The 13,774-nt window shown below is 37.4% G+C and overlaps 2 protein-coding genes across 2 annotated transcripts; both read right to left on the bottom strand.

Annotated features, from left to right (window-relative positions):
- Window positions 1–2,031: 2,031 nt before the first annotated feature.
- LOC111608392 (phospholipase A2 inhibitor and Ly6/PLAUR domain-containing protein-like) lies at window positions 2,032–3,348 on the bottom strand (the record flags this gene model as incomplete). The annotated part of the gene is made up of 4 exons (XM_023332338.1): window positions 2,032–2,553; window positions 2,657–2,758; window positions 3,001–3,153; window positions 3,234–3,348. Coding segments are annotated over 4 exons (621 nt in total), but the record flags the coding sequence as incomplete, so codon positions are not given.
- Window positions 3,349–8,112: 4,764 nt separating this feature from the next.
- Window positions 8,113–10,295, bottom strand: LOC111608402 (phospholipase A2 inhibitor and Ly6/PLAUR domain-containing protein-like). Its single transcript, XM_023332370.1, has 6 exons — window positions 10,140–10,295; window positions 9,644–9,776; window positions 9,241–9,357; window positions 9,008–9,160; window positions 8,664–8,765; window positions 8,113–8,558 (listed from the first exon to the last, which is right to left on the bottom strand). The coding sequence occupies exons 2-6, from the start codon at window positions 9,687–9,689 to the stop codon at window positions 8,308–8,310; spliced, it is 669 nt and encodes a 222-aa protein (XP_023188138.1). The 5' UTR covers window positions 9,690–9,776; window positions 10,140–10,295; the 3' UTR covers window positions 8,113–8,307.
- Window positions 10,296–13,774: the final 3,479 nt, after the last annotated feature.

The raw sequence follows: 13,774 nt of genomic DNA, 5'->3' as shown, positions 1-13,774 counted from the left end.
AAAAATCTGATTCTAAATGTTTATTAGCAAAAATATATTTTGTGAAAGATAACATTGAAGCAACATGTGTCAGAGGTATGAATAAACGCAGAGGTTTTTGATCTGTGCCGAATTTATAAAGTGTGAAAATGTGGAGTTAAAGAGTTGTTAGTGCCCCCTGGTGGTGGCTACATCTTACCGCACCTGGTATTACTATATCAGGTGCTTTTGTCACCACCAGGGGGCACTAAAGACTTTTGCATTTTCACACTGTTTAACTCACCACTGACCACTTCTACATGTATTCTTACCTCTGCTGTGATACATTTTTGCTTTAGTATCATCTTTCACATTTTAGTAAAAGAGCCAGTAAAAGCTTCCAGCACCTGGTATTCCCAGGCAGTCTCCCATTCAAGTATTAACCAGGCCCGACCCAGACGAGATCGGCGTAGATGGGAAGGAGGCGCATGATGAGGTGATTGACTGAGCAGATGAAAAGAAAAGCATCTTCCAGTTTGAATTTACACCAAGGTTCATCACAGTGCATTTTATGCTTTAATTTTAAAGACTGATGATTACAGCTCACAGATTTTTAAATGAACATGATTCATTGTTGGTCCTTTAGTCTTGCAGAAGAGGAAATCTTGTGTCCAGTGAAACCAGTTTCCAGCACTTTGCTGCAGTTAGAGAATAAAGCAGAGGTGTGAGCCAAGAGCCATTTCAAGACATTTGTGACTTTAAGCACAAATAATCTGTTTGATCCCCAAAAAACAAAACGATCTGATTTTACAGGAAAAACTGATATAGTTTGAATATTTATTAGCAGAGTTCCATGATTACATCTTGCCATGTAGTCTGGTTGCTTATAACAAACTACTACCCTTGATAGCTCAAGGTTAGTAGTTTGAACCTTGAATTAACCAAAACGTATAGAAACAGCAAGTTATTCAATATTCTGTTTAATTAAAGAGATCAAACAGAAAATGATAATAGTTTTTACACATTTTAACATAAAATGCTTCAAAATTAAATAAATGTGCATCATCAGAAGCTTTGGACCAATAAGCTGAGGACAAAGCCAGATAGTGTGGATCAACTTGCCTGGAGAATGTTGGCCTCTATCACAGGCAGGAGAAACGTTGGTGTAAAACTTGGCCAGACGTGTTTATATAATAAGTGCAATAAACAAGTTTGCATTGAATTAGATTATGTCTGGCACAAATAGAGGACTTATGCACTAATGACAGGATTAGTGTCCAAAGATCCTCTGAACATTTGGATAAGACATGTTTGATAAATTAATCTATTTAAATTGAGTAAATGTAAAACATTATGTATTTGAAAGTGGTGAGAATTTTAGATTGTAAAAGGTTAAAGCTGGACGATATTCCCCAAATATTGTCCTGTTGGTATGAAACTCATACCTTTAGCTCAGAGAACAGGTGATTATGTAGAAAAAGCTATTTCACTCTTAACTCTTTATTTCTTCATGTTTGAGGAGGGACGCATTTTTTTGACAAAGCAAATTATTCATGTGGCAACAGCCATTCAGTTATCTTAAAAAAATCCTTCACTCACACCTAATTTTATTCCCTCTCTCCTTTTACCCCCAGCCTTTCAGTTCATGTGTTTAAATCATTTCAGTCAATCTTCCTCAGTTGCATCAGTTTCAAAAATAAACATTTAGAATCAGAAAAGTACACAGAATTATTTTTTAATGCATTTATTCAGCAAAAATTGTTTTTAAAGAACAACAGCAGTGAAGTATTGAGGATGTTTACAGAATTTTGCTTGGTCTTATCTTAGTGAATTTATAGAGAATCAATGAAAAGAAAAAAACAGATTTATTAAATGAATTATGCATAAAAAGAAAACCTGGTAGCAATGCAATTATTTCTATCAGCTAAGAAAGTAAGACAGCTACTTTCTCTCTGAGTCTCTCCAGGTTGAATTTTACATTCATGTTGGTTAGTTTTCCATTCAAACTCTACAATCTTGGGCTCTGAAAGCTTTTAACTTTGATTAAAACAAGTTTTAAATCAAAGAAAATGAAACATGTTTATTCCACATCTGTAACTTCAAATCATTTTATCTTTTCAAAACTAAACATTTAGAATCAGATCGGTACTGGACCCAGAATTAAAAAAAATTGTGTTTATTGAGGAAGATTATTTTAGTATAGAACAACAAAGTATAGAGGATGTTGTTGATTATAACATGCTGCTTAGCTAACCAAGCTATAGAATCAAATAAAAAGAACAGGTTTATAAAATGAATTGTGATTAAAAAGAAAACATGGCAGCAATTCAGTAGCTTCTGTGAGCTAAGAAAATAAGATAGAAAACAACAGAGGCACCAACAGGAGCAGCAGGGTGGGACTGGTGCTGCTGGCGCTGCTTTTGCTTCCTGGGCTGATGGTGCTGCTAGCGCTGTTGCAGTAGTTGCCCCGGCAGCAGCTAACCTTTGCTCCAGGGGGCCGTGTAGTAAACTGACTCATCACTGAAGAAAAATGATCTGAGCACACCAACTCAGAGGCACATCCCTTCATCATGAAACGTTCTCCTTGTGTATATCCTGTGAAAATGAAAATAGTTATGATGCAAGTAACACATTTGGATCTGGTCTTAATGTTCTTGTGATGATAAATATGAAGCATGCAAACATGTTGGCCTCTTACCTGTTACATTAATGCAGTAGTTTTCATCCCCTGCACATTTAAGGGTTTTCATGCAGTTTTCTTCATCACAGTTGAAGCACTTTTTTCTATTTGGAGTGGAGACTAAAATACAGAGATAGTTATTCAGTTTAAAAGAAATTAAGAATTATTATAATTTTTTCTTAAAAGCTTTAATTTTTTGTCACCAACTTGTTTCTTCTAAAACATGTATATGAAGCTGGAATTACAAAACTACGTGTATTCTGTTTTTTAATCCAAATCTATAGTTAGTTAAAAAACGTTTGTGAGCACTGCAAATTCAAATTGTACAAAGTATTGAAAAACATAATCAATGAATTAATTACCAGGTTTTGTGTAGTTAATCTGGGCGTTGCAGAGATCTTCACTGCAGCACTTGGTGTTTTGTACAATTCTGTAAGCTCCATAGCTGATAGAGTAATTAAGACACAGATCAGACGTAATGCAACCTTTGGAATTGTGCTCAGACTTTGCACCACCTGTAATTAAAGAACACCAATTTTAAACTGATGAGTTCCCAAACTAAGAATCATCAACAGGAAACCTCACAAATACGTACCTAAATAATAGACTTGTGTTCTTACTGAACAACTATCGTCCTCTGAGGAACATTCAGTTGTTTCCTTAGCGCATGTTCCGTAGCGGCTAGGTTCACATTTACATTTCAGGTTGTCAGCTAATTAAAACAAGGAGAAAATGAACATTTATTGTCAACAAAAGTATGAAGGAAACTATTATATAGAATTATTTCAAAATGCCAAAATCCTTTTCTTAACCAAGACAAAATGGCTGAATCACATCAGCACAAAATAGAGAGAGGAAAGAAAAAGTTTGAAAGGTTTAACAAGAAAAGTAGAAAAGAGATTATTATTGTAATTTTTAATGGGAGAAAATCTAAATATAATGAAATCACACTAAATAATGCAATGTTAGGATAATATTAATCGTAATCAAAAACTTGCCTTCCGGTAGAAACAGCACCATCAGCACCAAAGTGAAGAGGAACATTTTGCTGGTGGATCACAGGATTTCCTTGGAGGGGATCTACTCCCAGTTTTACACCTCGCCTAAATAAGCAGATCCTCCTGTTTGTGACTGGCAGATTTGTAGTGGATGCAAAAAGAACCACAATGAAAAACAGGCCATTTTTTTTATCCAATCACAGCGCTCTAATTGAATACAAGGAAAATGCTGTATGATATGAGCTCTTCTGAAAAAATAATTATCTGGTAAAATCCTTGATGTTTGTCTAGATTGTTTTTTATAAGTCTGAGTATTTAATTATTGCAGCAAAAAATATTAAAAGTGCCCAAGCCCGCCTTAACGCGTTAGCTTAGCCAACACAAATGCTAGTTGCTCCGTTAATTAAAACAAAGTAGCTATAAAAGCAGCCCGCCTTTACGCGGTAGCTGCTTCAAACGCCTGTTTAACTGAAGAAATGTTTCTTTCCAAGCACTTACCGAGCACAGCGCAGGCCTGTCCTGGTACTGCGGTCAGCGGCGTCTTCCTAGGATCGGTTAAGCGGAGCCAAGCTAGCCTGAATGTGCTGAGGGAGCTTAGCTGTAGTTCTTCACACGGGAAGAAACGATAATGAGTTGAGATGTTTTCTCAAGAACAGCCTGCAGACGTTGAACACAAAAACCACATGTGCCGCTCACAGATAAAGAGCTGTTTAGGTGCTAAAAGTCATATTTTATGTATATGTGAGCTTGATGGCTTTCTATAAACTTGGATGCTTTGAACACGTTCATTCTGGACTTCAACGTTAGGAAACTGTGAACTTTATTGAGTTTTTGAAGACAGTTTGTTCATATTTAACTGCAGTTAAAACAATCACCTGTTGAAATCCTGAAAACTCCAAGTGAACAACGGTTCTTTGTGTGATTATGTGCATGTGTACATGCAATGATTGCTATTGAGTATAATAGTATAATTCAAAGCAATTATATGTAGATTTTTGCATTCAGGAGGTCAGAAGGTGTGGAGGGTTTGCATAGCGATAGGAACTTGAATTTAAACCCAAAATTCAACTTCCTATTTTTCATATCAAGGAGCTAAGTGAAGCATATTACGCTCATCATAAGCACTGCAGTTTCCGCTTCCTGTTTTTTTTTTTTTTTTTTTTGCTGTAATGCGACCTATAGCTGATAGTCTGAATACAGGTCGCATTTTTTCGAAAGCGACCCAGGCAACTTGTGTATTTGATTCGTATCCGATCTTTTCAAATGTGACCTGAATCTTAAAGGCCGTGTTCATCAGACGTTAACGTCACTGATACTCAACAAATCTCACTAGTCTTCGTAAGCTTCAAAATCATAATCTATGCTCCACTGTTAGCATCCACGTGATTCTAATTTGAAGTTAAATTGGGGCCATAAAGTTTGTTCAATAGGAGAAAAAGATTTGAACCTGACAGAAATACTCCAAACTACTTTTCAGATTTAAAGGTTTTTTTGATTCCAGAGATTTATTATTATTATTTTTTACAGATTCAAACACAATGACTGCAGTTGTCCAGCTGTCAGTCATGAGTCCATGTCCTTGTCATCCGAGGTCCAGCCACCCAGGCCAAAACAGGGCCAGAAGTTTGAATCTGAAAAAATGGACATATCTGAAGCTCAAAAATATCTTAAATCTAAAAAGTAGTTTTGAACATTTTCTTAGTTTCAAATGTTATTTTTTAATTTCAAACGTTTTTCCCAGTTTCATTTTTTTTTCTTCTGAAGAACCTTTGTGGTCCCAATTTAGCTCCATACCTATGCAGATATTTTGGGTGAAAGGAGCTGGTGACAATAAAAAAAGTGAGAGCTGTGAAGAAAAAAATGTTATGATTCTGCAGTTCTTTAGACTAGAAGTTCAACCCAAATGGAAAAAAGTTCTTCAGCTGTGAAGGAGAAAACTGCATGAAATCCCTCAACTGTGAAGGGAATGAAAACTCCTGCATCACAGTATCAGGAAAAAGAATATCATGTTTTTACATAATGAGTATTTATCCTGCTAAGACCAGAAACAAACATGTTACTGACAACATAACTTTATTTTCATCTTCACAGTGAATGCAGCAGGAGATGGATCTATTAGATGCAGAACAGTTTAGCTGTTGCCAGGACGACTACTGCAACAGGACCAGCAGTGTCAGTACGCCCCCTGCTGGTCCTGTTGCTGTCACTGTTATTTTCTGTCTCATGTTCGTAGCTTATAGAAACAACAGCAATGCTGCCATGTTTTCTGTTTAAGCAAATTTCATTTAATAAGTCTGCTCTTTTTCTTTGAGCTGATTCTCTATAAATTTAGTAAACAAAGACCAAAATATATATAAAAAATTCTGATTCTAAATGTTTATTAGCAAAAATATATTTTGTGAAAGATAACATTGAAGCAACATGTGTCAGAGGTATGAATAAATGCAGAAGTTTTTGATCTGTGCCGAATTTATAAAGTGTGAAAATGTGGAGTTAAAGAGTTGTTAGTGCCCCCTGGTGGTGACTACATCTTACCGCACCTGGTATTACTATATCAGGTGCTTTTGTCACCACCAGGGGGCACTAAAGACTTTTGCATTTTCACACTCTTTAACTCACCACTGACCACTTCTACATGTATTCTTACCTCTGCTGTGATACATTTTTGCTTTAGTATCATCTTTCACATTTTAGTAAAAGAGCCAGTAAAAGCTTCCAGCACCTGGTATTCCCAGGCAGTCTCCCATTCAAGTATTAACCAGGCCCGACCCAGACGAGATCGGCGTAGATGGGAAGGAGGCGCATGATGAGGTGATTGACTGAGCAGATGAAAAGAAAAGCATCTTCCAGTTTGAATTTACACCAAGGTTCATCACAGTGCATTTTATGCTTTAATTTTAAAGACTGATGATTACAGCTCACAGATTTTTAAATGAACATGATTCATTGTTGGTCCTTTAGTCTTGCAGAAGAGGAAATCTTGTGTCCAGTGAAACCAGTTTCCAGCACTTTGCTGCAGTTAGAGAATAAAGCAGAGGTGTGAGCCAAGAGCCATTTCAAGACATTTGTGACTTTAAGCACAAATAATCTGTTTGATCCCCAAAATAACAAAACGATCTGATTTTACAGGAAAAACTGATATAGTTTGAATATTTATTAGCAGAGTTCCATGATTACATCTTGCCATGTAGTCTGGTTGTTTATAACAAACTACTAACCTTGATAGCTCAAGGTTAGTAGTTTGAACCTTGAATTAACCAAAACGTATAGAAACAGCAAGTTATTCAATATTCTGTTTAATTAAAGAGATCAAACAGAAAATGATAATAGTTTTTACACATTTTAACATAAAATGCTTCAAAATTAAATAAATGTGCATCATCAGAAGCTTTGGACCAATAAGCTGAGGACAAAGCCAGATAGTGTGGATCAACTTGCCTGGAGAATGTTGGCCTCTATCACAGGCAGGAGAAACGTTGGTGTAAAACTTGGCCAGACGTGTTTATATAATAAGTGCAATAAACAAGTTTGCATTGAATTAGATTATGTCTGGCACAAATAGAGGACTTATGCACTAATGACAGGATTAGTGTCCAAAGATCCTCTGAACATTTGGATAAAACATGTTTGATAAATTAATCTATTTAAATTGAGTAAATGCAAAACATTATGTATTTGAAAGTGGTGAGAATTTTAGATTGTAAAAGGTTAAAGCTGGACGATATTCCCCAAATATTGTCCTGTTGGTATGAAACTCATACCTTTAGCTCAGAGAACAGGTGATTATGTAGAAAAAGCTATTTCACTCTTAACTCTTTATTTCTTCATGTTTGAGGAGGGACGCATTTTTTTGACAAAGCAAATTATTCATGTGGCAACAGCCATTCAGTTATCTTAAAAAAATCCTTCACTCACACCTAATTTTATTCCCTCTCTCCTTTTACCCCCAGCCTTTCAGTTCATGTTTTTAAATCATTTCAGTCAATCTTCCTCAGTTGCATCAGTTTAAAAAATAAACATTTAGAATCAGAAAAGTACACAGAATTTTTTTTAATGCATTTATTCAGCAGGATTTGTTTTTAGAGAACAACAGCAGTGAAGTATTGAGGATGTTTACAGAATTTTGCTTGGTCTTATCTTAGTGAATTTATAGAGAATCAATGAAAAGAAAAAACTGATTTATTAAATGAATTATGCATAAAAAGAAAACCTGGTAGCAATGCAATTATTTCTATCAGCTAAGAAAGTAAGACAGCTACTTTCTCTCTGAGTCTCTCCAGGTTGAATTTTACATTCATGTTGGTTAGTTTTCCATTCAAACTCTACAATCTTGGGCTCTGAAAGCTTTTAACTTTTCTTTGATTAATAAAAAGTTTTAATATTAAATCAAAGAAAATGAAACATGTTTATTCCACATCTGTAACTTCAAGTCATTTTATTTTTTTCAAAACTAAACATTTAGAATCAGATCGGTACTGGACCCAGAATTAAAAAAAATTGTGTTTATTGAGGAAGATTATTTTAGTATAGAACAACAAAGTATAGAGGATGTTGTTGATTATAACATGCTGCTTAGCTAACCAAGCTATAGAATCAAATAAAAAGAACAGGTTTATAAAATGAATTGTGATTAAAAAGAAAACATGGCAGCAATTCAGTAGCTTCTGTGAGCTAAGAAAATAAGTTAGAAAACAACAGAGGCACCAACAGGAGCAGCAGGGTGGGACTGGTGCTGCTGGCGCTGCTTTTGCTTCCTGGGCTGATGGTGCTGCTAGCGCTGTTGCAGTAGTTGCCCCGGCAGCAGCTAACCTTTGCTCCAGGGGGCCGTGAAGCTGACGGATTCAACACTGAAAAATAATGACCTGAGCACACCAACTTAGAGGCACATCCCTTCGACATCATAGTTACTCCTACTGCATGTCCTGCGAAAATGAAAATAAAGTTATGATACAAGTAACACATTTGTATCTGGTCTTAATGTTCTTGTGATGATAAATATGAAGCATGCAAACATGTTGGCCTCTTACCTTTTACATCAATGCAGTAGTTTTCATCCCCTACACATTTAAGGGTTTTCATGCAGTTTTCTTCATCACAGCTGTAGCACTTTTTTCTATTTGGAGTGGAGACTAAAATACAGAGATAGTTATTCAGTTGAAAAGAAATTAAGAATTATTATAATTTTTTCTTAAAAGCTTTAATTTTTTGTCACCAACTTGTTTCTTCTAAAACATGTATATGAAGCTGGAATTACAAAACTACGTGTATTCTGTTTTTTAATCCAAATCTATAGTTAGTTAAAAAACGTTTGTGAGCACTGCAAATTCAAATTGTGCAAAGTATTGAAAAACATAATCAATGAATTAATTACCAAGTTTTGTGTAGTTAATCTGGGCGTTGCAGAGATCTTCACTGCAGCACTTGCTGTTTTGTACAACTCTGTAAGCTCCATAGCTGACAGAGTAATTAATACACAGTTCAGACGTAATGCAACCTTTGGAGATGTGCTCAGACTTTGCACCACCTGTAATTAAAGAACACAAATTTTAAACTGATGAGTTCCCAAACTAAGAATCATCAACAGGAAACCTCACAAATACGTACCTAAATAATAGACTTGTGTTGTTACTGAACAACTATCGTTCTTTGAGGAACATTCAGTTATTTCATTAGCGCAAGTTTCATCGGAGTCAGATTCACATTTACATTTCAGGTTGTCAGCTAATTAAAACAAAGAGAAAATGAACATTTATTGTCAACAAAAGTATGAAGGAAACTATTATATAAAATTATTTCTAAATGCCAAAATCCTTTTCTTAACCAAGACAAAATGGCTGAATCACATCAGCACAAAATAGAGAGGGGAAAGAAAAAGTTTGAAAGGTTTAACAAGAAAAGTAGAAAAGAGATTATTATTGTAATTTTTAATGGGAGAAAATCTAAATATAATGAAATCACACTAAATAATGCAATGTTAGAATAATATTAATCGTAATCAAAAACTTGCCTTCCGGTAGAAACAGCACCACCAGCACCAAAGTGAAGAGGAACATTTTGCTGATGGATCACAGGATTTCCTTGGAGGGGATCTACTCCCAGTTTTACACCTCCCCTAAATAAGCAGATCCTCCTGTTTGTGACTGGCAGATTTGTAGTGGATGCAAAAAGAAGCACAATGAAAAACAGGCCATTTTTTTATCCAATCACAGCGCTCTAATTGAATACAAGGAAAATGCTGTATGATATGAGCTCTTCTGAAAAAATAATTATCTGGTAAAATCCTTGATGTTTGTCTAGATTGTTTTTATAAGTCTGAGTATTTAATTATTGCAGCAAAAAATATTAAAAGTGCCCAAGCCCGCCTTAACGCGTTAGCTTAGCCAACACAAATGCTAGTTGCTCCGTTAATTAAAACAAAGTAGCTATAAAAGCAGCCCGCCTTTACGCGGTAGCTGCTTCAAACGCCTGTTTAACTGAAGAAATGTTTCTTTCCAAGCACTTACCGAGCACAGCGCAGGCCTGTCCTGGTACTGCGGTCAGCGGCGTCTTCCTAGGATCGGTTAAGCGGAGCCAAGCTAGCCTGAATGTGCTGAGGGAGCTTAGCTGTAGTTCTTCACACGGGAAGAAACGATAATGAGTTGAGATGTTTTCTCAAGAACAGCCTGCAGACGTTGAACACAAAAACCACATGTGCCGCTCACAGATAAAGAGCTGTTTAGGTGCTAAAAGTCATATTTTATGTATATGTGAGCTTGATGGCTTTCTATAAACTTGGATGCTTTGAACACGTTCATTCTGGACTTCAACGTTAGGAAACTGTGAACTTTATTGAGTTTTTGAAGACAGTTTGTTCATATTTAACTGCAGTTAAAACAATCACCTGTTGAAATCCTGAAAACTCCAAGTGAACAACGGTTCTTTGTGTGATTATGTGCATGTGTACATGCAATGATTGCTATTGAGTATAATAGTATAATTCAAAGCAATTATATGTAGATTTTTGCATACAGGAGGTCAGAAGGTGTGGAGGGTTTGCATAGCGATAGGAACTTGAATTTAAACCCAAAATTCAACTTCCTATTTTTCATATCAAGGAGCTAAGTGAAGCATATTACGCTCATCATAAGCACTGCAGTTTCCACTTCCTGTTTTTTTTTTTTTTTTTTTTTGCTGTAATGCGACCTATAGCTGATAGTCTGAATACAGGTCGCATTTTTTCGAAAGCGACCCAGGCAACTTGTGTATTTGATTCGTATCCGATCTTTTCAAATGTGACCTGAATCTTAAAGGCCGTGTTCGTCAGACGTTAACGTCACTGATACTCAACAAATCTCACTAGTGTAACCCGTCGTGACTGAGCGGTCAGCCACAAACACCAACTGTTGCAGCTCCCACTCATAGGGTCATATTTTTCCAGCCCAACCACAAGAAAACTTTATAAATTATATTTGTAATTGTTAAATGATCTTACAGTATTTCGTTAATTGTTGAACTAAAAAAATATGGCCCCAAGTAAAAACAATAGCGAACAGCTGCCTCTCTCGCACCTACCTCCACCAGCGTTCCTCAGAATTCTGGTGGGAGAAGCCGCGAGAGCGTCTGAAGGACCCGTTGCATGCAGCCACTCATCACACCACTAGGTGGCTCCAAACACATGAATACAACAATCTCATTACAAACACATACACACTATTATTATTATTTTGGGCAAAATTCACATACACATTCATACACACTTTTCTCTCTGTTACACCCACCCCTGCTGAATTTTGACCAAAATGATTAAAGTGCTGAATTATCACCATAATGGAAAATAAATAAATGAATAAATAAATCACATGAATAGACTGATATGGATATACAAAGTCTAACTGAAATAGTATCCTTTACAAAGGATGAAGTGGCAAGAAAGTGGCGCCTTATTCCTTGCCAGCTCCTGGAAGCAGGATGCAGCCTACATCCCACATAATCCATGCCCAAAAAGTAGATGGGGTCACTAAACCTGGACCTGTACCAACAGTGGTGATATACACTACTAAAATAAATAAATAAATAAATAAACTCAGAACAAGGAAAGGTCAGTTTACAAAAGAACGTATTACTATAAATGTCTCTGCTGGAACATTTGAAAAACTGAATTAGAAACCCTGTCAAAAAGCTGATTAGCATTGTCGTTAACAGCTATGTTGGTCATCACCTGGATCAGTCTATTGACAGGCTTGACTATCCTACCAACACGGGTTCTGACTGTGTAAATAGTGTCATGGTCAGTGTCAGTAACAGACTGAGCAACTAGTGAAGTGTGTGGACAAACACTCTGTGTGTCAACTGAAGCATTTGAGGGATTATTGTCACAGTCCATCTCACTAGGGGGCAACAGAGATTCCCCGTCTGCCTGTGCTGCAGAGACAACATCTCCATCAGAGTCATTCACAGGGGCAACATCAAGGGGCTCATCAGATAGGGAGCTGACCCAGTCTTGTGTTCTGATTCTTGAATCGTTTCCTGCATGACTGATCCCAGAACATCTGAAATAGAGTTAATGTCAGAGCTTTCAGTTGTGAGGGCAGCAGAGTCAACAGGCTGACTGGATGTTCAACAGGAAGGAAGTTCACTAGCATCAAGAGGTTACGATGCACAACTCGAACTTGACCGGTGGTGGGGTGTTTTATTTGATATGTGTGAGTTGTAGGGTTCACGCCCACAACGGTGTACACAGTAGACTCCCAGCGGTCAGCAGTTTTGCATTTGCCTCTTTCACGCTTGTTTGATACTAAAACACGGTCGCCAACCCCAATAGATTTCCCTTTAGTTTGGCGATTGTAGAGAACAGCCTGTCGATCTTGTTCCTTGTTTGCATGATTTTGAGCTATGGCCATAGCATCTTGAAGATCTTTAGTCAGGGACAGTACATACTTATCATATCCACCAATTTCAGGATCTTGGAGAATGTTCTTAAAAAGCACGTCAACAGGGAGGCATGGCACTCTCCCATACATCAGATAAAAAGGGGCATAGCCTGTGGTTTCATTGACTGTGCAGTTGTACATGAAGGTCAATGTCTGAAGTTGTTGTGGCCAATTCTGTTTTGCATCTGATGCAAGTGCTCTTATCATGTTTCCCAGTGTTCTGTTGAAGCGTTCCACACTGCTGTTACCCATTGGATGATAGGGGGTCGTATGGGGTTTTCTCACACCAGCAACTTTCAACAGTTCGCTTATGAGCTGACTTTCAAAGGATGGGCCTTGGTCAGAATGGATTCTCTCAGGAAAACCATAGATGCAAAAGTACTTGTCCCAAAGCTGCCTCGCCACTTGTTTTGCAGATTGGTCACGGCAAGGAAAGGCCTGAGCAAGCCACGTAAAATGATCAGTTACAACCAGCACATCAATAGACTTGTTGTTAGAATCCTCCGTTGTCCAAAAGTCTATACACACAATCTCCAGTGGTACAGATGTTTTTATACTCTCAAGAGGTGCTCGACCATCTGGATCGGGGGACTTTGCGATGACACATCTGGGACACTGGCGAACATACTCTTTGACATCACGGTCAATATGGGGCCAGAAGAACCTCTGACGAGCAATAGCCAAACTTCTGAACTGCCCTTGATGACCAGCATTGTCGTGTATCCCTTTGAGAACATCAGCCTTGAGAGAATAAGGGACCACGAACTGGTGGCGTCTCTTACGGGTAATTTGGTCTTTAGACAGTCTGTAGAGGATGTCATTGGACACAGCAAACTTCTCCCAGTGTTTGAGGTATTTAATGACCATTGTTTGTTCATTCGACCTTTCTCTTCTTGACGGACGACGGCCACGATTAACATAGTATAACACTCTTGATAACACAGGGTCATTATGCTGTTTTTCTCTCAATACAGTTTCTGAAAACACAGGTTGATTATCTTGAGATGGGAGGATCAGTTGGGGCAGATGTTCAAGGGTGTCAACAGCTCGCACTCTAGCAGCAGACTCCCATGCACTGTGTGTCTCAAGAAGAGCATGAACATCATCTTTTGTGAAGGACTGAAACTTTGTGCTGTCAGGTAAGTGCAACACGTTGGAGTCCTGGTCTTTGGCACTTGACTGTCTGAAAGCCTCTTGTACTGAACCAGATGAAACAGGGAGGGCCTCAT

The sequence above is a fragment of the Xiphophorus maculatus genome, chromosome 4 (genome assembly GCF_002775205.1).
Source record: "Xiphophorus maculatus strain JP 163 A chromosome 4, X_maculatus-5.0-male, whole genome shotgun sequence".
Classification (NCBI taxonomy): domain Eukaryota; kingdom Metazoa; phylum Chordata; class Actinopteri; order Cyprinodontiformes; family Poeciliidae; genus Xiphophorus; species Xiphophorus maculatus.
Note: the sequence above shows the minus strand (reverse complement) of the source record. Positions and strands in the feature narration are given on the sequence as shown.